General features: G+C 43.5%; 1 protein-coding gene across 1 annotated transcript; it reads right to left on the bottom strand.

Moving 5' to 3' along the window:
- Positions 1 to 3,130: 3,130 nt before the first annotated feature.
- Positions 3,131 to 22,022, bottom strand: NDUFA5 (NADH:ubiquinone oxidoreductase subunit A5). The gene is made up of 5 exons (XM_077472672.1): positions 21,908 to 22,022; positions 10,248 to 10,292; positions 9,951 to 10,067; positions 4,456 to 4,521; positions 3,131 to 3,340 (listed from the first exon to the last, which is right to left on the bottom strand). Exons 1-5 carry the CDS (start codon positions 21,926 to 21,928, stop codon positions 3,239 to 3,241), a joined length of 351 nt encoding a protein of 116 aa, XP_077328798.1. The 5' UTR covers positions 21,929 to 22,022; the 3' UTR covers positions 3,131 to 3,238.
- Positions 22,023 to 23,279: the final 1,257 nt, after the last annotated feature.

Here is a 23,279-nt window from a genome sequence, read left to right as displayed (position 1 = left end):
AATAAGAATTCACACACTTGTTAAAAGTGGATGAAGACTTGTCATAAACTTATATAGACCTCCATAGGATCATCGTGAGGCTACAGAACTTGGCAGACAAGTGGCTAGCTGAAGTACAGTTCTTAATGGAAGTACTGTTAGGCTTAAGGCTGGAACATAGGCAACAGCGCTGCTTCCGTACTTACAAGTGACACCAATGAATAAAAAGAAGTGAATATGCCCACTTCCCCTATCTCAGCGCTATGGTGCTCAAAACCTTCACAACATAAAAAAAAAAAAAATTAAAACAAAATTATATAAAAATCCAAAATACAATGTATTTATCAGCAGCCGCTTAATATTAAAAACTATTTAAACATTCAAAAGGCAAATGAGTCCAGAAGTACTTAACCAGTACCAGGTATTTACGAAAGCAGCGCTCCTATCATTAACTACTTGCCGCCCATGCTATAGCCAAAAGACGGCTACAGCGCGGGCCTTAATTGCCGGGAGGGCATCCATAGACGTCCTCCTGAGCAAGCGCTTTGTGATCACTGCGTCTGAGACTCAGCTAATCACAAATCCGAGTAAGGGGTCGATCCCGGCCCCTTACCACGTGATCAGCTGTCAGCCAATGACGGCTGATCGTGTGATGTAAACAGAAGCTCGGTAATCTGTTTTTTTTTTTTTCCCCACGCGCTGTAGGCATAAAAAATGCTGATCTACATATATATTTTGAATCATTAACTCAAAATGCGCTGAAGCTTAATAATGAGCACAAGTCACACAACAAAACTTTTTTTTATATGGTGGTCAGCAATGTCAGACCCATATTTCTCACTACAGGCTGACTTGCAAAGACTTTCTTTTACTTGACCTATTCCTATCACACAGTACTTTCTGGACCAATTTCCTGCATACGTTTGTACGCGTTTCTTTTGTAATCATCATATTTGTCAGCCTTTAAAACAGCAACCCAAAAAATGTAATATGCTGCAGCTTACCAATCATTAGCTGTGGTGGCTGTATTATTTTATTTTTAAGGCTTTTTTCCCCCTCTGTTTTCATCTGGTGGCCAGTAACACACCATTTGTATAGAGTGCCTCTATTCTGAATGAAGGAGCATAGCACATAGCAGATTTAGATACACTAACAAACTGAGGCCCAACTCTAGCTCATACTGCAGTTACACATTTTTTCTTTTGGGATAAAGGGTTTATATTAATAAATAAAAGCGGACCATTGTAAGCACACCTGTCAGTAGTAAATGGTTTGCCTTAACACTCTTAACTGATATATTTGCACGAGAGCTTGTTCTATTGAACAAAAACAGGACTTACTGGCTGGATCACTAAGTGAAAATAAAATAAAATAAAGCCTAAAAAAACAAAAAACAAATGCAGCCATCACATCTAAGAATTGGTAAGCTGCAATATGTTTGCTTTGGGGTTTAACCACTTTAAAATCTTTGAGTACACTTTGTTCTGTTTTCTAAAAGAAGAAGGAGCTAGATTCAAATATGTTTGTAACACAAGGCCTATAGTTGCAACTATGAACTCTATAAATCTTGTAGAGACTCAGGTCTTTCACATTAAAGAAAAAAAGATAATAGCCTGGCCAGTTCTAATAAAAAATAAAATATGACCAGCGTCACAGAAAGTTGGAAGCAGAAAACAGGCACTTGTGTTTGACTAATCCCTCATACAGCGAGTAGCTTTTTGTCTTTTATTTGGCCAGGACTCATTTTAACCCTGCAAAGAAAACATTTAAATATTTTAGGGCTGCAACTAACAATTAGTTTCATAATCGATTAGTTGGCCTATTGTTTTGATTCATCGGATAATAATAACCTTAAAAAAAAGTGTGGTATATAATATATATATATATAAAGTATATAAAGTAATTTTAGGAACGGTTCATTTGATTACCTAATCGTTAGTGGGAAAATTCAAAGGAGCAGAATAGAAAACTTCTCGGTCAAATGAATTTTCAGACAGTGTATGTGGTTTTCACTTAGCAATTACATTCATTTTAAAACTGAATGTTAAAAGTAAGAGACATTTTCAAACGACATTTTTTCATTTAGCAAATGTACAAAGATTTTTCTTATAAAAATTCTTGTCCGAAAATCGATACGTATATGGCCAGCATAAAGCTTGGTTCACACCTATGCAGTTTCTACACTGCTTTTTGTATGCGTGATTTTGCTGCGATTTGCATTTTTGTAATGCTTTTTTAAGTCAATTTGTTGTTGAGTTGATTAAAAGACACAAATTTCTGCAAAAAACACACTACGTGCTTCTTTGCAGCTTCTCCGTTGAAGTCTATTGAACCCCAAAAAAAATGCAGTTTTACACTGAAAAAGTCATTGACCCTTTCAAAATACGCAGCTGCTAAAAAAAAAAAACAGATGTGAACGTGTCCCATAGGAAACCATGTTAAATGAACTGTATTGCATTGCTACAAAAAGCCCCAAAAAATGCATGTGTGTGAACCAAGTCTAAGACATTTAGTAGCAGCAGCATGCACTTTTTTTTTGTATTATCAGTTATAATGGAGTTTGTTATATATATATATATATATAACAAACATGCAAATTAGCTGTTTTGGAGCAACATCCGACCGTGTGTACGTTCCATCGGACAAACTTTTTCGGTTTTCATCTGCCTTTTGTTGGCTGTGCAAACGGACAAACTTTCTGGCAACAAAAGTCCGATGGAGCAAAGTCTGATTGTGTGTACAGAAAACCATCAGACTTTTGTACAAAGTACAAACATGCATGCTCAGAACCAATGCAAAAGATCAGGCAATACAGATGTTGACCAAAGGTGGCGGTAAAGAGCAGAAAAACCACGTGATTTGGTGAAAGGTGGCTGAAAAAGTCCTGCCGTGTGTATGCAATACAAGTTCAGGGCCGAAGTGTGTACAAAGTCTGATCGTGTGTATGAGGCTTAAGTATGAATAACGATCTCCTCACTCAGGCAGTCCCACCCCCCCACAGTTAGAATCACTCTCTAGGACACACAATTACCCCTTGATCGCACCCTACTCTTAACCCCTTCCCTGCCAGTGACATTTACACAGTAATCAGTGCATTTTTATAGCTCTAAAATATTTAAAAAAGCAGCAAGAAATATTTGCAACACATATATACAAATCTGATAGATAGGTTTTTTTTTTTTTATTGAGAACTAGGAAGACCATTTTTAAATGCTGTCCCTTTCAACTTTATACAAATATTAATAGAATAAGTGAAATTCTAGATTGGCCACTTCCACTGATCTGCAGGAGGTTCTTCAACCAAAGGCTCCCAAGGTTTCCACTCAGACATTTTTCTTGCCAGATATAATTCATTTTCAGCCTTTAAAAAAAAAAAAAAAAAAAAAAAATGAAAGAATTATATATTCACACACAATACATAAGAATGTTATAAAAACACAACTTCATACCACTAAGTCTGTCTTTTTGGCTCTGACATATGTTGCAGAATTTCCATGCACCGAATCCCATGAAGCCCACCTGCTACATACAGCCAGGCTGCAGAATTGAACACTAAAGCCCCGTACACACGAGAGGACTTATGTCCGACAGACTTCCGAAGGAGTTCTGCCGGAGTTCCGACAGAGTTCTGACGGACTTGGCCACACACAATCCCACCAAACTCCGACGGATTCGAACGTGATGACGTACGACTGGACTCGAATAAGGAAGTTCATAGCCAGTAGCCAATAGCTGCCCCAGCGTCGGTTTTAGTCTGTCGGAATAGCATACACACGAGCGAATTTTTCGGAGGGACCGGGTCCGACGGAGTTCCGTCGGAAAAATTTGAAGCATGTTCCATTTTCTAAAGTCCGTCAGACTTTTGCGAATCAAAAGTCCGTTGCAGCCCATACACGATCGAATAGTCTGACGGAATCATTCCGTCGGACTTTGGATGTTGAAAAGTCCGCTCGTGTGTACGCGGCATTAGCTTTACACATTGAACACTCATGGACAGCATGAACAAACTGTGAAAATTTGTACATATATAGGCTTGCTTATGTAAGCTGGTTTGTGTCTGGCAGGACAATTGTATAAAAAAAAAAAAAAAAAATATGTTTTTTTGGAAAAACCACCAGTGTACCCCGCAACTTTTTGATAGCATCTATACCTCAAACATACCTAACCCACTTGCCTTGTTGCACCAGATTTACTGCTAAGTACTTGTTTTTCTGGGGTTTTCTTTCACTATTCAAAAACATACTGGCAGTTTAATTGGCCCGTCAGTATGCGTATAATGTAGTGTACATATTAAACTGTAGGCTCCATGGATTTGATGATATGAGTGCTTAGTTTGCATTTTAGATTGTTAGGCTATGCAAAAATATTGTTATCTAACTTTACCGTCTAAAAGATGAAGAATCTTCTGAACATGCTTCTTGGTCATAACATAGGGCTACCCAGCATGCAACAGCAACTAACTAGTAATGGTTTTACCTGTTGAATTACTTCTTCAATTTGGCCACAATTAATCTTCTGCTCCAGTCTATCAACATCGGCTTCCTAGAAATACAAAATAAAAAAGGGAGATAGTTAATAGTGTTAATATATAAATACAGAAAAAAAATATCAGTGCAGTACAACCCCTTTACAAAAAGCTGCTGAACACCAAGGATCAACTACCAAATCCCAAAATACAATATATCAAACAGATGGTATAGCGCTCTAACTAAAATAAAATGATTACTAACATATTAAAATTAATTAAAAGTCCAAAATAGCTTTTGTGTCAAAAAATCCACGTGAGGAATCTTCAGTGGTATACAGTCAGTTCATGCATAAAGTGACTTAGTGCCAAGGGGGGGGGGGGGGGGGACCACCACCAATGGTAAAATTGGCTGCTCACCTCATCGTATGGACCCTTTAAATTACAGAGGGTCACATGAACTTAATATCAATGAATGCTAATCAACTCGTCCAATCGCTATACTCCTCTCAGGCAATATCCGACCGGTTCACAATCGAAAACACAGCCTTCTCCCATTCAGAGTCAAATCAACTGACAGTACCCAATGTGAATACTGCCATATACCGATCCAGTGTGGGTATTCCACGAACGTGTCAGTTGATTTGACTCTGAATGGGAGAAAGTTGTGTTTGATTGTGAACCTGTCGGATATTGCCTGAGAGGAGTATAGTGATTGGACGAGTTGATAAGCATTCGTTGATATTAAGTGCATGTGACCCTCTGTAATTTAAAGGGTCCATACGATGAGGTGAGCAGCCAAATTTTACCATTGGTGGTGGTCCCCCCCTTGGCACCAAGTCACTTTATGCATGATCTGACTGTATACCACTGAAGATTCCTCACGTGGATTTTTTGACACAAAAGCTATTTTGGACTTTTAATATGTTAGTAATCATTTTATTTTAGTTAGAGCGCTGTACAATCTGTTTGATATAGTTAATAGTGTTAACACATAAAGCATAAGAAAAAGAAAAAGACCGGGACTTAGCCCAGGTTCACACTGAAGGCAGCTTTGAAATCGTGTGAGTTCAGAATTTCAAGACCTTTGTCATTAATACAGCAATTAGTACATTAACAAAATATTGATTACTGTAAAAACGTCACTGGCAGCGAAGGGGTTAACACTAGGGGGCGATCAAGGGGTTAGCTGTGTTCCCTAATGTGCGTTCTAACTGAAGGGGGGAGGGGACTGACTAGGGCAGACGAGGGATTGCTGTTCATACTTTGTATGAACAGACGATCTGTCACTTCTCCCCTCAGAGAACCGGGAGCTCTGTGTTTACACACAGAGCTCCCGGTTCTTGCCGTGTTACGAGTGATTGCAGGAGCCCGGCAGTTATCGAGACCGCCAGGCACTCGCATCGGCTCCGGGGGTGAGCAGTGGCCATGCCCCTACTGGCCGCCTTTGGAGCCAATGTAACATGAAGGCAATTTGCCTGCCCATGCCATTCTGCCGCAGTATAACTGCAGCGCCTGGTTAAGCAGGCCTTTAAACTGGTGCCTTGACTTCTAACTTACAAGAAGTTCTAAAGAAAACTGTTAACGTGGTTCGAAAGGCAAGATTTTTCATTATTTTTTAAACCTTCTCCTTTCAAACCCCCCCCCCCTTTAATACTTGCCTGAGTCAGATCTTCCTCCTGTCTTGTAGACAAGAGCGTCAGCTCTCCAGGGACTCACTCTCTTTATTGGCTGAGAATGCAGTGGGAGCCAATGGCTTTCATTGCTGTCAATCACAGCCAGTGAGCCAAAGAGGAGAGAGATGGGTAGAGCCAACCCACGGCTCTGTGTGTGAACAGACACACAGAACAGATACTCGGGTGTGAGCCTATTCGGGTGGCCTCAAAGCAAATCTGGCCCTTCCCCCTCCTATTGAGTTCCCTCACAGCAAGCAGTTTGCTATGGGGGCACCCGAGCCAAGCCACAGCTCCGTGTTTCCATTCAGACACAGAGAGTGTTTTACAAACAGGGCAATAAGTGCGGGAGACTCCTGGCACAGGCAGTACGAGCCTCTAGACCTTCCAACACAATTCACCAGATTCGAGATCAACAGGGCCCATCTTATTCAAGAAATGAGGACATTGCAAAATGTTTTGAACAATATTATACAAAATTATATAATTCAAAGTCTGCAAGTCAGAACCCTGTGCAGGCAGAAAGGACATCAGAAGCAGTCTAACGCAATACTGCCCAAAAACACTCTCACGGGAGCAAGCTAAAGAAATGGAACAACCCCTCTCTATAGAAGAGCTCCAGACAGCCGTGAAACAAATTAAAACAGGAAAGAGCCCAGGCCCAGATGGGTTTACATTTCAATATTATAAGTGTTTTTTTTTTACTATATTATCCCCTAAGTTGATAACCATCTTCAACACCCTGGTGGGTCCCAGTGCTTCGGTAGGTCGTATGTTATAAGCCCATATTATGGTTATACCAAAAGACGGTAAGGATGTAACGCAAGTACAGAATTATAGACCCATATCCCTTCTCAATGTGGATACCAAACTTTACGCCAAGCTCTTAGCTAATAGATTATCCCCGCTGCTACCCAACCTTGTCTCCCTGAACGAGAGGCCTGGGACAACACCATAGGAGCACTAAATCTCCACCACTGGCTCAGGACTTCGAAAACCCAAGGTCTTTTTCTATCTGGAGAAGGCGTTCGACAGGGTGACCTGGGACTACATATGCATGAGGTCCTGATGACAATTGGCCTTCGCCCTCGCATGTTGGCCCATATCTCAGCACAGTACGCCTCTCCTAGTGCGAGTTAATGGTCACCTGTCGGATGCCTTCACCATTAGAAATGGTACCCTCCAGGGATGTCCCTTATCTTCCCTGATTTTTGTGCTCTCTTTGGAACCCTTTCTCAATCGGCTACGATGCAACCTCAATATCAAAGGCTTGTTGATACGGGACAGGGAGTATAAGGTTGCAGCATTTGCAGATGACATACTTCTTTCCCTGACCTCCCCACATATCTCTTTACCTAACTTCTTGAAAGATATAGAAAACTATGGGTTTCTATCACACCTTAAGATCAGCTATAATACATCACATGTCCTGAATGTTTCCCTTACAAAAGACAAAAAAAAGATGTAGAATGTTGTCAAAGCTCCTTCCCATTCCTGTGGAACAAGAAGGCCATCACATATCTGGGGATTCAAATTATGGCCAAATTAGCTGACCTATATAATGAGAATTTCCTGTTAGCTCTAAAAAGAGCCCAACATGACCTAAAAGAACGGGGAAACCTCAATGTCTTGTGGTTTGGCCACTCTGCCCTCCTAAAAATGATCATCTTGCCATGCCTTCTATATCTTATACAGTGTATCCCGACTAACCTACCAGCCTCTTTCTTTGCGACATACAAGAAGGCATGCTCATTGTTTATATGGAGAAACTCCCCTCCCCGTATTAAGTATCTCGGACTCACACATTTAAAAACTAGAGGTGGTATTGGTCTGCCGGATCTTTACAAATATTATCTAGCAAGCCATATTATGCGATTGGTAGACTGGAACATCCATGAGGCTGGGAAGATCTGGGTGTTCTTGGAAAAATCACTCACACGACTCCCTCACGGGTCTTTACGCTGGATACTACCCCGACATTGGCCACCAGAGATCATGACAGAACCTCTCATTCACCCAGCTCTCTGAGCCTTTGGGCGAGCGTCAAAATAATGTAACATTCTTCTCGATCCCTGGAGCCATAACTAAATTAAGAGGTAACCCCAGTTTTATACCGGGAGTCTCCAGGTCTTTTCTAAGTCAGGAATGGCCTCACGACAAAGTAAACTAATTCCTTTCCGTTCTGGACATACAGGCAGATACGATACTTCCTCTCCTCCCAGGCCTCGATAGAGACATGGACGAGACAATTGATGCCCTTTGAATCATTATTTATGAGATCTCCCACACAGACACGTGATTTCTTTAATATATATAGCATACTCATAGACGACTCCCCTAGCACCCCAGACTCAGCATGTATAGCCTGGGAACCTGAGCTTCAGATTTCCCCCATTGACGACGATTGGGCCCTCGTTAATGAATATACCCAGAAGGGCTCCCGCAATGTTGCCATTCGGTAAAATTGCTACAAAATTGAACCACGTCGGTACAGGACCCCAACACGCTTACACAAATTTTCCCCATCTATCCCAGCTACGTGCTGGCGTTGTGGCAGAGCAAAGTGAACCATGCTCCACATTTGGTGGGACTGTGACTCCCATCAGCCATTCTGGAAGGAGGTACATGAGCTTATTGCGCATGTCACTACATAGACCTTGGATTACTCCCTAGCACAGTACCTTCTACACCATACACATTTAACCAGAACAGAATACTATAAGTCCCTGGCCATGCATATGGTAAATGCGGCAAGACTATGTATTCCGGTACATTGGCGATCTACGCACACTCCGACGATTGGAGAATGGTTCCTGAGGATCTCTAAAATAAAAGAAATGGAAGAGCTAGTTCACATCTCCCAAGAACGTATCCAAAAACTCACGAAAACATGGGCATGTTGGACTCACTTTAAATCAACACAGCGTTTTCAAGCCTATAACTCTTAAACTAAAACTGCCTCTCAGATGGAGGTAGTAAAAGAAAACAGATCTGAGATGGAAGGCTATACAGAACGATCACTGGCTATGAGAAACCCTATGGACTATATCCTCTCCCCCGTACTACATTCCTTCCTGTGCGCCTTCCCAGCCCCACCCCCCTTTTTTTTTTCCTTTTCTTTTTCCCTCCCTCCCTCTCTCTTTGTTTCTTTTCTCTTTCTTTACCTCACCTTCCCAATGGTTTCCCTCTTTGTAAGAACTCTCCCTTTAAGATACCTTTTACCGTTCTACTGTGGAGTTGGAATACATACAGACTTGATAACCATCTGATACTTATGATTTATGTGTTTTGGAATTTCACATAAAACATCTGTTCTGTGTTCGATGTATGCACTGTTCTATGCAATCTCAATAAAAATCTTTATGGAGAAAAAAAAAAAAAGTATTTAGGGGGGCTGCTGTACACAGAAGGCTTTTTATCTTAATGCATAGAATGCATTAAGATAAAAGACTTTCTGCCTTTACAACCACTTTAGGCAACAGTACACCGTGCTATTGCCACATGCAAACTGGAGGATTAGCTGCGCCAAGTTTATGTGTGGCAGATCTGCCTAGGACTCAAAAGCCCTGGTGTTAGCAATTACTCAAGTTAGAACAGGGCCAGCTATTGACTTGTACAGGGTACAAATCTTGCCAAGGCTGTTTGCCCAAGGTGTGCCTACAGCTAGTTTCTCCATCAGCAAGACAGTAAGATTCTCATCGGCGGATGCCCATCTGAATGAGCCAGTAGAGTCCAGTGTTTGAGACAACAGCGTTATTCTTTGAAGACTCTTCCTCATCTCTATAGAGAGAGAAGTTTATAGGTTTCTTTAGAGACGATTTTTATTAACTTACAGTCTTTACTGCATTATATCGTTCATGGACGATCTGTTCTGTGTATTTCCGATATGCTGCATCATTTGGAATGGTCTGCAGGGCAGCAAGGATCTTTGAATACAATATTTTCAAGCGCTGTAAGATTAAAGCAACAGTAAACAATGATGTTCTACAATGAACTGCAGTCATTTTATCTCAATGCAAAGTTCGGCACTACAATCTGAAAACAAAAAAAAAAAATGTGTATACACACACACACACACACACTTTTTTTTTTTTTTTACCACCCACCAGAACAAAAAACTTTGAACATACCTCATGTGGATTCTGAGATACAGCTAATCCAACCAAGCCAGTGGTCTGAAACAAATGAAGCATACATGTAAAGCAATGTGCCAAAGTAACTGTTACAATAATAATAATGAAATATGATATATACACACGCACACATGCACGCACACACATTCTAGCATTTAAAGTTAGGGCTGCCCTATATAAATCTAATAAAAATTAAAGCAGATCTAAAAAGGAAAAAGGAAGATGTCCCTTAAAATTCCCTGAAAGCTAGGATGTAAGAGGAAATCCCTCCACTGTAAGGGAATCCCTGGTTGTTAACCAGGTCACCAGAACTAGTGTCTTTATTGAAAGATTCCCCCTCTATTTCTGTTCTGGTGACAACCCAAAATTTGGGATTTTCTTTCCCTCTCTCTGTTAACGGTAAACAGGACAAACAGAGAGAATAAATCTCCCAACCAGGAACACAGACAAGCAATAAAAACCCGACGTGTTTGAATCACCCTTTCTAACCAATGACGCTACAAAGCTCCTAGTTCACTCCCTGGTCATCTCTCACCTCAACTACTGCAACTCCCTCCTTATTGGCTTACGTTTCCATAAGATCTCTCCCTTCAGTCCATTATGAATACTGCTGCCAGGCTCTTCCACCTTACCAACTGCTCCGTGTCTGCTATTCCTCTCTCTCAATCCATCCACTGACTCCCGCTCAGCCAACAAATTAAATTCAAAATACTAACAACAACAAAGCCACCCACAATTCAGTCTCCAGCTACATCACAAACCTATTCTCAAAATGCCAACCTAATCGTTCTCCTTGTTCCTCTAAAAACCTCCTGCTTTCTAGATCCCTCGTAAACCTCCTTCCATCCTATGGAACTCTCTACACCAATCTATTCGATCTACTCTGTTTGCTTTCAGACAATCCCTAAAAACCCTCCTCTTCAGAGAAGTTTATCCTGCCTCCACCTAACAACTGTACTTTGATTATCTCTATCAGATCAGCCCCCAGTTATTACCTTTTGTATCATTTCACCCTCCATCCTAGATTGTAAGCTCTAATGCAATGTATAGTAGTGAGTGAGTGTACAGCTTGTATAACCGTGTAAATTTGCTGTCCCCTCAAAATAACTCAACACACAGCTATTAATGTCTAAACCACTGGCAACAAAAGTGAGTACACCCCTAAGGGAAAATGTTCAAATTGGGCCCAATTAGCCATTTTCCGTCCCCGATGTCATGTGACTTGTTAGTGTTACAAGAGCTCAGGTGTGAATGGGGAGCAGGCGTGTTACATTTGTCGTTATCGCTCTCGCTCTCTCATCCTGGTCACTGGAAGTTCAACATGACACCTCATGGCAAAGAACTCCCTGAAAAAAAGCATTTTTGCTCTACATAAAGATGGCCTAGGCCAGTGATGGTGAACCTTGGCACCCCAGATGTTTTGGAACTACATTTCCCATGATGCTCAACTACACTGCAGAGTGCAGGAGCATCATGGGAAATGTAGTTCCAAAACATCTGGGGTGCCAACGTTCTCCATCACTGGCCTAGGCTATAAGAAGATTGTCAAGACCCTGAAACTGAGCTGCAGCATGGCGGCCAAGACCATACAACAGTTTAAAAGGACAGGTTCCACTCAGAACAGCCTTGCCATAGTCGACCAAAGAAATTGCGTTCTGATGCTCAGCATCATATCCAGAGGTTGTCTTTGGGAAATAGATGTACGATTGCTGCAGAGGTTGAAGGGGCGGGGGGGGTCAGTCAGTCTGTCAGTGCTCAGACCATACGCCGCACACTGCATCAAATTGGTCTGCATGGCTGTTGTCCCAGAAGGAAGCCTCTTCTAAAGATGATGCACAAGAAAGCCCACAAACAGTTTGCTGAATACAAGCAGACTGAGGACATGGATTACTGGAACCATGTCCTGTGGTCTGATGAGACCAAGATAAACTTATTTGGTTCATATGATGTTAAGCGTGTGTGGTGGCAACCAGGTGAGGAGAACAAAGACAAGTGTGTCTTGCCTACAGTTAAGCATGGTGGTGGGAGAGTCATGGTCTGGGGCTGCACGAGTGCTACTGACACTGGGAAACTACAGTTCATTGAGGGTGTAAGGGTAGGTGCTCCTGCCCTAAAATGGGAGGAGAAACAAACTAAATGCGTTTCTATGGGTGCTGCATACATCGTCAGGGCCAAACTGATGCCCAAATGTGTAAAAGGAATAGATAAAGTGGGTGGTGTTGCGCTCCTAAAAGCAAATTTCGCTATCAGATACTATAAGACATAAAATACGTAAGGTGTCCAGAAGTCTGGATCAGATACTGTCTAAAATAGAACATATATAAAAAACATGTATGTCAATTATATATCATAGACAATAATTATAAATAAATAAACACAGTGTATAAAAAATAGTTAGTGCCATAAAATAACTGTGCAAAACCGCAAACAGGTGCAAACAAGTGGATAACTTGCAGAACTGTGCAACATATGCAATGTGCAAAAATATATATATATATCCCAAAATGGGACGTGGAGATTTCAAATAGTCCACGATTATAGGTAGTGCAAATGTGGCAGTGTTTCCAAGAACACTGAGTGTAGATCTAAAGCTCTCCAGGTGATACTGTGACTTATGTGAAAATACACTTGAAAGTGAGTGTATTTAGTGAAATGTATTTTTATATATATATATATATATATATATATATTTTTATTTTTTTTTTATTTTTTGGGGGGGGGGGGGGGATATTTATTATAACAAAAAGTAAAAAATAATGAGTTTTTTTCAAAATTGTCGCTCTATTTTTGTTTATAGCGCAAAAAATAAAAACCGCAGGGGTGATCAAATACCACCAAAAGAAAGCTCTATTTGTGGGAAAAAAGTACGTCAATTTGGTTTGGGAGCCACGTCGCACGACCGCGCAATTGTGAGTTAAAGCGACGCAGTGCCGAATCGCAAAAAGTGGTCTGGTCTTAAGCCAGCAAAATGGTCGGTCTGTAAGTGGCTAATAGCCATTTTAACCTGTGTGTGCCACCTTCTGTGTCTGTACCAAGGCCAAACATTCCAGGGTATGTAAACTTTTCATCAGGGCCATTTGGGTGATTTCTGTTATCGTTATGATTTTAAAAAGAGCCAAAAAACTATTTGATGACAAATGGCCTCATGTGATCACCTTGAATAAAAGAAAGTTTCTTGGTATGATTAGTTATATTTTCAACATAAATGCCAAAACGTCACAATATCTGTCAGGGTATGCAAACTTTTGAGCACAACTCATATATATATATATATATATATATATATATATATATATATATATATATATATATACACAGTGCTCGACAAAACCCGGTCGCCAGGTCGCATTGGCGACTAGAATCAGTGACCTTGCGCCTGGGGCAGCATAGCTGGGGGTATCCCGTCTCCGTGGACCCCCCCCCCCCCCCCCCCGCGCGCGATCGCGTCGGGCCGCGCCGCAGGCGGCCGGTAATTGAGCCCCCGGCTTTGAGGCCTTCTGTGATCCTATGGTTCCTTCTGGAATCTGGCGCCCTCTTGTGGTGGCCGTTGGAATTACAACCAACAATGCTAATGGGCCAGTCTTTCTCCATCCCTTTACTTAGAACCCCTAAACAAAACAAACAAAAAAAAATGACCAGTTACACTTACCGGTAACGTCTTTTCTAGGAAATCTTCCAGGACGGCACACCTGAGAGATGACTGGTCCACCTGACAGGAAACACAATCAACAACAAGTTTAAAAGTCCCCACCCCTCCCTCAGACCCTCAGTTATGGTAAAGAAAATCCCACACCGGTGTCAGAGGGAACATTCTGTGAGGAATCAATATACCACACCAATAAAACAAGGGTAGGGAGTAGGCCTGCCGTCCTGGAAGATTTCCTAGAAAAGACGTTACCGGTAAGTGTAACTGGTCATTTTCTCCAGTCATCTTCCAGGACGGCACACCTGAGAGGATAAGCAAGAAGTTCAGGCCTACTTTTAGGGCGGGACAACCGCTTGTAGGACCTTCCTGCCAAATGCCAAATCCTGAGGGGACAACAGCTCCACTCTGTAGTGCCTCAGAAAAGTTCTATGGCTCGTCCATGTTGCTGCTCTGCAGATCTGGTCGATTGAGGCGCCTGCCCTCTCTGCCCAGGAGGTCGCCAGGGATCTGGTTGAATGCGCCTTAAGGCGGGTTGGTACTGGTTTACCTGCCTGCCTATAAGCAATAGATATGGTTTGTCTAACCCATCTAGCTATCGTTGTCTTAGAAGCTTGTAGACCCTTTCTCTTCCCTGAGAAGGTGATCAATAAGTGACTGGATCTCCTAAAGTCTTTCACTCTTTCCAAATAGGCTAGGAGACAACGCCTGACATCTAAGAAATGGAACCTTTCCTCTTCCTTATTCTTGGGATTCTGGCAAAAAGACGGGAGAATACTCTCCTGCGTCCTGTGAAATAGTGAAGCCACCTTTGGCCAATAAAGAGGATCCTGAGTGAGGATTACCCTATCCTCTAGGATGCGCAAAAAAAACAGCTCTTTAATCGAAAGGGCCTGTATATCACCCACCCTTCTGGACGTAGTGATAGCCAGAAGGAAGGCCAACTTAAAATGATAAAAGTTTAACAGAAATTTGAGCCACTGGCTCAAAAGGCCCCCTTGTTAGGGCATCTAATACCAAGGACAGGTCCCATGGAGGGCAACTGACCGACCTGACTGGAACTACCCTTTCCCTGGCCAACAAAAATCTTTTTATCAGCGGCTCCTGTCCTAGCTTCCTATCAAAAAACACGGACAGGGCTGCCACCTGGACTTTGAGGGTGCTGACTGAAAAACCCTGGTCCACCCCCTCTTGAAGAAAGTCTAGGATGGTAGGTATCATCTGGAGAACCCCCTCCTTAGACTGCAGCCAATGGGAGAAAACTTTCCAGACTTTTGCATAAATTTTTCTGGTGACGCCTTTCCTACTGAGGAGAAGAGTGTCTATCACTCTCTCCGAACAGCCCCTGTCACGGAGTATTTCCCTCTCAATAGCCATGCTGTCAGAGAGAGACGTCCCGGGTCGGGGTGAAAGACTGGACCCTGACTGAGCAGGTCTCGTTGCACCGGCAGATGCAACGGGGGAGCTACCGAGAGACTCTGAATGGTGGGAAACCAAACCCTCTTGGGCCACCAGGGTGCTATTAGCACCAGGTCTGTCCTTGAGTAGGTTAACTTCTGTAGGACTCTGGGAAGGAGTACCAGTGGGGGAAAGGCATAAGCCAGCCTGAAATTCCACACCTGTACAAGAGCGTCTATCCCTTTTGCTTCTTGATCCTTGTAAAGGGAGAAAAATCTGCTGACCTTCGCATTCCTCCGGGAAGCGAATAAATCTATTTCTGGCTTGCCGAAATGTCTGCAAACCAGGAAGAAGATTTCTTTGCTCAATCCCCATTCCCCTGAAGGATGGGCTGTCTGCTTAAGAAATCTGCCTGTAGATTGAGTGAGCCTTTTATATGAACCGCTGACAGTGAAAGGACCTTCCTTTCTGCTTCCCCAAGGATTTGCTGCGCTAACCCCCTCAGTTTGCCAGACCTTGTTCCTCCTTGGTGATTTAAGTATGCCACCGTGACCTGGTTGTCCGAGAGGACCTGAACCTCTCTGTCCTGCAGCTACTGTTGGAAATAGTCTAGGGCCTTGCCTACAGCCAGGAGCTCCCTGAAATTGGAGGATTCCCTGGCTTGGCTGTGGTTCCAAGACCCTTGGGCATACTGGTCTACCAGATGAGCCCCCCAGCCCCAAGCGCTGGAGTCCATGGTCAAGACTAATGGGTTTACCTGGGCCCAGGGGCGACCTTTCACCAAATCAGGTTACTGCCGGTATGCAGGCCGTCATGAGGCCCAGCAGTCTCATATGTCTCAGAGAGGCTTCTCTTCTTTCGAGAAGGGCGACAACCGCATTCTGGACCTTCACTACCTTTTCCGCTGGTAAGAACACCCTCTGTGCCTGTGAATCTAACAGGTAGCCTAGGTATAGTTTGGACTGAGAAGGTGTCAGTAAGGACTTCTCCCGGCTGACCAACCAGCCCAAGGTTTCCAGAACCTCTAACACAATGTCTCTGTCTATCACTGCTTGCTTCTGATCCACACTGTAGATCAGCAAGTCGTCTAGGTAGGGTATTAACCTTATGCCCTGTAGGTGTAGATATGCTATGACCTTGGCCATCACTTTTGTGAATAACCTTGGGCTTGCCGCCAGCCCAAAGGGAAGAGCTCTGAACTGCCAGTGTTCTACTCTCTGCTGTATATGGACTGCGAAACGTAGGTATCTCTGATACTCGGTAGCAAAGGGTACATGTAAATATGTGTCATTCAGGTCCAGAGTGACCATAAAAACTCCTGCCTGAAGATGTTTTCTTACTGAGTAAATACTTTCCACCCTGAACCTCTTCTGAAGTAAGTAACGGTTTAGTGCTCTCAGATTTATTATTAAACGAAATCTGCCTGAGGGTTTTGGAACCACAAATACGTGTGAGTAAAAACCCCGGGCTAATTGACTGGCTGGTACTGGAGCAATGGTTCCTTGCTCTGCCAGCTCCTTTAAATTTTCCAGTAAACCCGCTGCCCTGGCTGGGTCCCTGGGAGGAAAGGTAATTAGAAAATTCTGTGGGGGAAGACTTTGGAATTCCAGTCTGTACCCTACTTCTAAGAGATTTAAAATATATGGACTCTGCGTAATCCTTTTCCAATGGGGAAGGAAGTTGCTGAGTCTTGCGCCCACTCCTATGGTGGCGCATTTACCCTCTTTCTGAGAGGTTCCGGAACTGGAAAAAAGAATTGTACTCTTATCCTTTCCTTTTCCACCTCTTCCTTTGTTCAACTTTCCCTTTATGATGAGTCCTTGAGTGGGGGCCTCGAAAAATTTCTTACCCCTTTCCCTCTTGGGTTTTACCGGGAACTTTTCCCTTTTCAGTAGATCGGGACAAAACCTGATCCAAGCCTGACCCAAACAACAGGGAACCCTCAAAGGGAATGCCACACAAACGGGATTTGGAAGTGAAATCTCCATCCCAGGTCTTTACCCATAGGGCCCTCCTGGCGGAGTTTAAGAGTGCTGCTGTCTTAGCTGTGGTCCTAACAGTCTCCACCGCTGCATCTGCCACATACGCTACCGCTCGACTGATTACCTCCAGTGATTCTAAAATATCTTTAGTCTCCTCACCCCGGGAGACGTGATCTATTGATTTGCCAAGCCAGGTGTCTGTATTTCTGGCTACTCAGGCGGAAACTAGGGCCGGCGCCATTGCTGCCGCATTCGCCTCCCAGGCCCCTTTTAGTAAAGTCTCAGATTTCTTATCCATCTGATCTTGGATATTTCCAGAATCTTCAAAGGATAAATCCGACCTCTTGGACACCTGTGCCAGGGCTGCATCCAAACGAGGGGTTTTTTAAAAAATCTTTCCTCCTCCTCATACTTAAACCTTCTTTTCCAAGCTTACAGTCTGAGAAGCTTACGTTCAGGTTCCTTCCACTCTCTGAGGACTATCTCCTTCAGAGACTGGTGGATGGGAAAGGTTCTGGCCTGCAACCTTCCTAGGCCCCTATACCCCCTGTCCTGTGCTGAAACTTGGGCAGAGGGGACCTGGATATCCTCCGAGGTGTAAATGGCCTTTAAAAGACCCTCCATATCCTCACTTGGGAACAAAAAACCCCCAGGTTTTGCCTCCCCCTGGCTATCCTGGTCCAAATCCTCCCCAGAAGTAACTTCTGGGACCTGACCTTCCTCCACTCAGACAATAGGGAGGCCTGGCCCTGGCTCTCCGTATAGGATGTGGAAAAATTTTCTTGTGGGTGAGGAATCTCTCTCTCAGAGGGACTCTCATCCTGCTCTTCACTAGAGTAGTTTGAAAAGATTGAAGGGTGGCTAACATTTCAGACTGTAAAGCCCTACCTTCCTTCACGACCTGAGCGGTCTCCCTGCCTGCGAGTTTAAAGATATACCTATCGCAGAAAGGTTTGCTGTGGTCCTGTGCTAATTTAGCATTACAATAACCACAGCGTTTGGACTTTGAAGTAGCCTTTTCTATAGACCTACAGGCTGACCCCTGGGCAGAGCCTTCAGTCCCTGGAAAATAGGAAATTTAACAATTAGCTACTCAAGTCTAAAAGGGCCAAGGGGAGTCTACCTCAGAGTACCCCGCCCCTCAAAACACAGCTGGATCACTCACCCCCTGTGGTGACCTCAATAGCTGTCTGCTCAGACGGACCTTCCAGTTCCATGACGATTTTAGCTGCCCTGCAGAATCGCTGGGTTAAGGCACAGTCCTGAGCGTTCCCCTGTTTGCCTTTGAAAGTGCTGCAAGGTAAACGGCGTTTTCACAAACAGTAGCCGGGGTGCTTCACTGCAGCCTCTGCTGTTTGAATATTCCCGCCGGTCGGCGCCATCTTTAGGAGGTCCGTCGGCCGGAAGTGACGTACGGCCTCTTCCGGACCTGCGCCGTGCAGTTGGAACGCACGCCAATGCGTCCAGACCTCCCAGCCTCCATCCAGAAATCCGATGGCCGGAAGTGATGCATCCGGACTTCCGGACCTGCGCCGTAGAGCTGGAACGCACGCCACCGCGTTCAGCACTGGAGGAATGCAGCTTACCACCAACGAACAGTCGCTCAAGGTAGGCAAACACAAATGGGGAGCAGCACGTTTAGGACAACTCCCCTGTCCCACGAAGCTGCAAACAGGGCTCCTAAAGGAGACCTTAAGCGAGGACTATCTCCCCCAGGTGTCTCTGGGGGTTGCAAGGGAGAAAGGCAGACCCTGTCCGCTGAGCCCCACAAACAAGGATAATCCTCTCTAGGAAAAAGCAAGGTCCCAGACCTCTCCATAAAAAAATAAAAGGAGAAACTTGGTTTCGCTGTCATCTGTGGGAAACACAATCAAGAACTGAGGGTCTGAGGGAGGGGTGGGGACTTTTAAACTTGTTGTTGATTGTGTTTTCTGTCAGGTGGACCAGTCATCTCTCAGGTGTGCCGTCCTGGAAGATGACTGGAGAAAAAAATATATATTTTTTTTTTTTATTATTTATTCTAACACCCTAGAGAGTAAAATGGTGGTCGTTGCAATACTGTCTGTCACACCATATTTGCACAGCGGACTTACAAGCGCACTTTTTTTTGGGAAAATTTTTTTATTTAATAAAAAAAAAAAGACAACAGTAAAGTTAGCCCAATTTTTTTTTTTTTTATATTGTGAAAGATAATGTTACGCCGAGTAAATCGATACCCAACATGTCACGCTTCAAAATTGCGCCCGCTCATGGAATGGCGACAAACTTTTACCCTTTAAAATCTCCATAGGCGACGTTTAAAAAATTCTTCAGGTTGCACGTTTTGAGTTACAGAGGAGGTCTGGGGCTAGAATTATTGCTCTTACTCTACCGATCGCAGCGATACCTCACATGTGTGGTTTGAACACCGCTTTCATATATGCGTTCGCTTCTGCACGCAAGCTTGGCAAGACAGGGCGCATTTAAAACAATTTTTTTTTCTTATTTTAACTTTTATTTTTTTCACTGTTCTTTTAAAAAAAAAAAAAAAATGTGTGTCACTTTTATTCCTATTACAAGGAATGTAAAAATCCCTTGTAATAGAAAAAAGCATGACAGGTCCTCTTTTATATATGAGATCTGGGGTCAGAGAGACCTCACATCTCATATTTACACTAAAATGCAATTTAAAAATGTCCCTCTAAGAGCTATGGGCAATGACTTGGAGACAGGTGGGGGGCTGGGGGCTATCTTCCCCTCACTCGTCTCCATGTCAGGCCAGGGACAGGTCCAGATCGCCGTCACGGACCTGGCTCCTAACTTTTTTAGCTGGCTCCTAGATTCCAAGCAAATTTGTCAACCCCTGTGTATATATATATATATATACATACATACATATACATACACACACACGCACGCACGCTAAACTGCCTGCGCACCACTAACATATACGGTCACCGTGTAAGCAACCTTACATAGTAGGGGACATGGACTTAGCCCCCTGAGCCACAATTGGCTAAAGGCGCCCTGCCTTTGGCCAATCATGGCTCTCACAGCAGAGCGTGCTGTGATTGGCCAATGCATGCAGGTCAGATGCATGCTTTGGCCAATCATCAGACATCAATGCACTGTGATCTCGCAGTGCATTATGGGTAGGGGTGCAACGGATCGTCACCGATCCGTGATCCGAACGAGTCACCCCGCTCAGATCGGCACATGCCGCGATCCGCCGCCTTAGCCTTAGGAAAGGCCGTGGCTTCGGCCTAGCTCCGAAGCGGCGGCCAACTTTCTACACCCAGGCCGTTTACACTGTGATCGCTCTGACGAAGCGATCACTTGTAAACAAACCGGTGTCAAGTCATGACGCCGGTTCTTCTCTCCCCTCTCTGTACTAATCTGTACAGTGGAGGGGAGAGATCGGATGGAAGCAGCCATCCCTCCAATATCCAACAACACCCAGCCAATACCCTGCGATACCCAGCCATGCTCAGCCAATATTACAGCGGGGGAGATTGTGGATATTACAGTGGGGACTATATGGTGGTGGAATTTCCACAGGTTTTTGCAAATTAAATTATTATTTGCTGATCCGAAAAACGATCCGATCCGTGACTCTGATCCGAGGAACGATCCGATCCGTGAGTTTTTTGATCCGTTGCAGCCCTAATAATGGGGCATTCCGCGGCGCTCAAATTTGCCGCAAATACCCCATAATGTTCAGTATTCATGGAACGGGCGTACATTGGGACCATCCCCAATCAGGAGGCACTGCCAGGCATCCTATTGGGCATTGATGGCATACCTGGTGGTCCTGGGTGGGCATCCCTGGTGGTCTGCACTAATAATCAATCAGCGCAGACCCCCTCTGTCAGGAGAGTGGAGGAATAGCCGATAAACAGCTCTTCCTATATACACTGTGATTGGACACAGCTGATGATGTGGTAAAGAGCCTACGTCAGAGACCCTTTACCAAGATCGGAGATGCGGTGTGTCAGACTGCGGGTGTGCGCTGGCTTGATATCTTGCTGGACGTTACAGGCAGGATAACCAAACCACTTCCCGGCTGTCATATTGCTATAGGCCGGGCAGGAAGTGTTAAAAAAAAGTTAAAACCAACACTGGTCTCTTCCGTTGTCATTGCTTCTCTCTCTCTGTACACCAAGCCACCCATCCGCAGCTCTGTGCTGTGACATCACTGTGCATGGAAGTGACATCACTGTGGCTTGGTGAAAAGTCTAGAAAGGATGACTGGGAAAGGATGGAAGCGCCTGTGACTGGAAGGATCAACAGAGCAGTACTGGAAGGAATGGACTGGCAGGTAAGTGCCATGATGTGCTGGTATGTGGTGCACACTGCTACATCATGGCATACACTTCCTGGGCACCCATTTTTAAAAAACACTTATAAAGGTGCAATTCCTCTTTTCAGTCAGTGACCCACATATACTGTACGGTGCGCCTAGATTTCCCTTCCATAGTACCATAGTCAGGGGAGACATGGAGAGCTGTCATTCAGTCCCCACAGCTTAAGTTATACTGCTACATACTACACAGCCAGGAGACCGCCACTACAACACCATCCTCCACCCATGGCTGTCCCGGCCCGCACAGCCCATCATCACACCGAGCTGTCCCTGGTGACCTCCCAGCTCTCACCTTCTTCAGTACGCCGGCCATGGCTGTCCCGCAAAGCACGCCGGGAAGGACGAGGCTCAATACACAAGCCAGGCTCGACTCAACGATCGCCGAGAGAGCGAACAAGACTGAAGTCATCGAGCGGACGAAATGACAACATTGCTTCTCAGATATAGTAAACGAAAGAGAATGGTTCGTTGTGTCAGTTCATTGAGAGTTTTGTTCATCCACCTTGTTCTCTCATTATTCAGATATATGTAGAAGTGGCTGATAGAAGCCTCTACACTGCACATCATAATGTCTGCAATAAAATTATTATAGGATTATACATCTTTTATATAGACTGTGTAACTTTTTTTTTTTTTTTTTTACCAGATTCAGTTTCAAACATGTTAACCATGATGAAGGAAGATGACCAGTCAAAGTCAGACATTATTAGTCCTTCTAACATTCTAAAGGTAGCCGTCATATAAAATGTTTTTAACCACTTCAATACCGACCCCTTTTACCTCTTTCCTACCCAGGATCATTTCCAGCTGTCGCACTTTGAAAGACAATTACTCAGTCATGCAACACTGTACACACATGAAATTTATATCACTTTTTTCCACATAAATAAGCTTTGTTTTTATGGAATTTAACCATTTTAAGACTGGACCTATTTTTCAAACTTGTTTAAGTTAAAATCATTTTTTTTTTTACAACCCCCAAACATTATATATAGGGAGAGAGATAGAGATATCTATATATATATTTTTTTTTCTAACACCCTAGAGAATAAAATGGCAATACTGACAAATAATGGCAAACTGCAATACTTTCTGTCACAACGTATTTCCGCAGTGGCCAAGCGCACTTTATTTGAAAAAAAATACACTTTTTTTAATAAAAAAAAAGAAGAAAATTTCTTAGAACTCCCAAACATTATATATATATAGAGAGATCTCTCTCTCTCTGTATATATATAACACCCTAGAGAATAAAATAGCGGTCATTGCAATACTTTCTGTCACACCGTATTTGCGCAGCGGTATTACAAGCGCACTTTATTGGAAAAAAAATAAAAAAAAATTTTAATAAAAAAAAATAAGACAACATTAAAGTTAGCCCAATTCTTTTTATATGCCGAGTAAATTGATACCCAACATGTTATGCTTCAAAATAGCTCCCGCTCGTGGAATGGCCACAAACATATATACTTAAAAATCTCTATATGAGATATTTAAAAAAATTCTACAGGTTGCATGTTTTGAGTTACAGAGGAGGTCTAGTGCTAGAATTATTGTTCTCGCTCTAACGATCGCAGTGATACCTCAGATGTGTGGTTTGAACACCGTTTTCATATGCGGGCGCTACTCACGTATGCCGTATAATGACGGCGAGCAGTTCGTAA

This window comes from Lithobates pipiens, unplaced genomic scaffold (assembly GCF_037356315.1).
Source record: "Lithobates pipiens isolate NorthernLeopardFrog02 unplaced genomic scaffold, aLitPip1_a1.2 Scaffold_8, whole genome shotgun sequence".
NCBI lineage: Eukaryota > Metazoa > Chordata > Amphibia > Anura > Ranidae > Lithobates > Lithobates pipiens.
Note: the sequence above shows the minus strand (reverse complement) of the source record. Positions and strands in the feature narration are given on the sequence as shown.

Coding starts and splice junctions, on each gene's coding strand:
- NDUFA5 (XM_077472672.1), bottom strand. CDS start 21,928: ATGGCCGGCGTACTGAAGAAG. Junction 4,522..9,950: donor GATATAATGCAGTAAAGACT/GTAAGTTAATAA, acceptor TTGTATTTCTAG/GAAGCCGATGTTGATAGACT. Junction 3,341..4,455: donor TTGAAGAAGTAATTCAACAG/GTAAAACCATTA, acceptor TTTTTTTTAAAG/GCTGAAAATGAATTATATCT.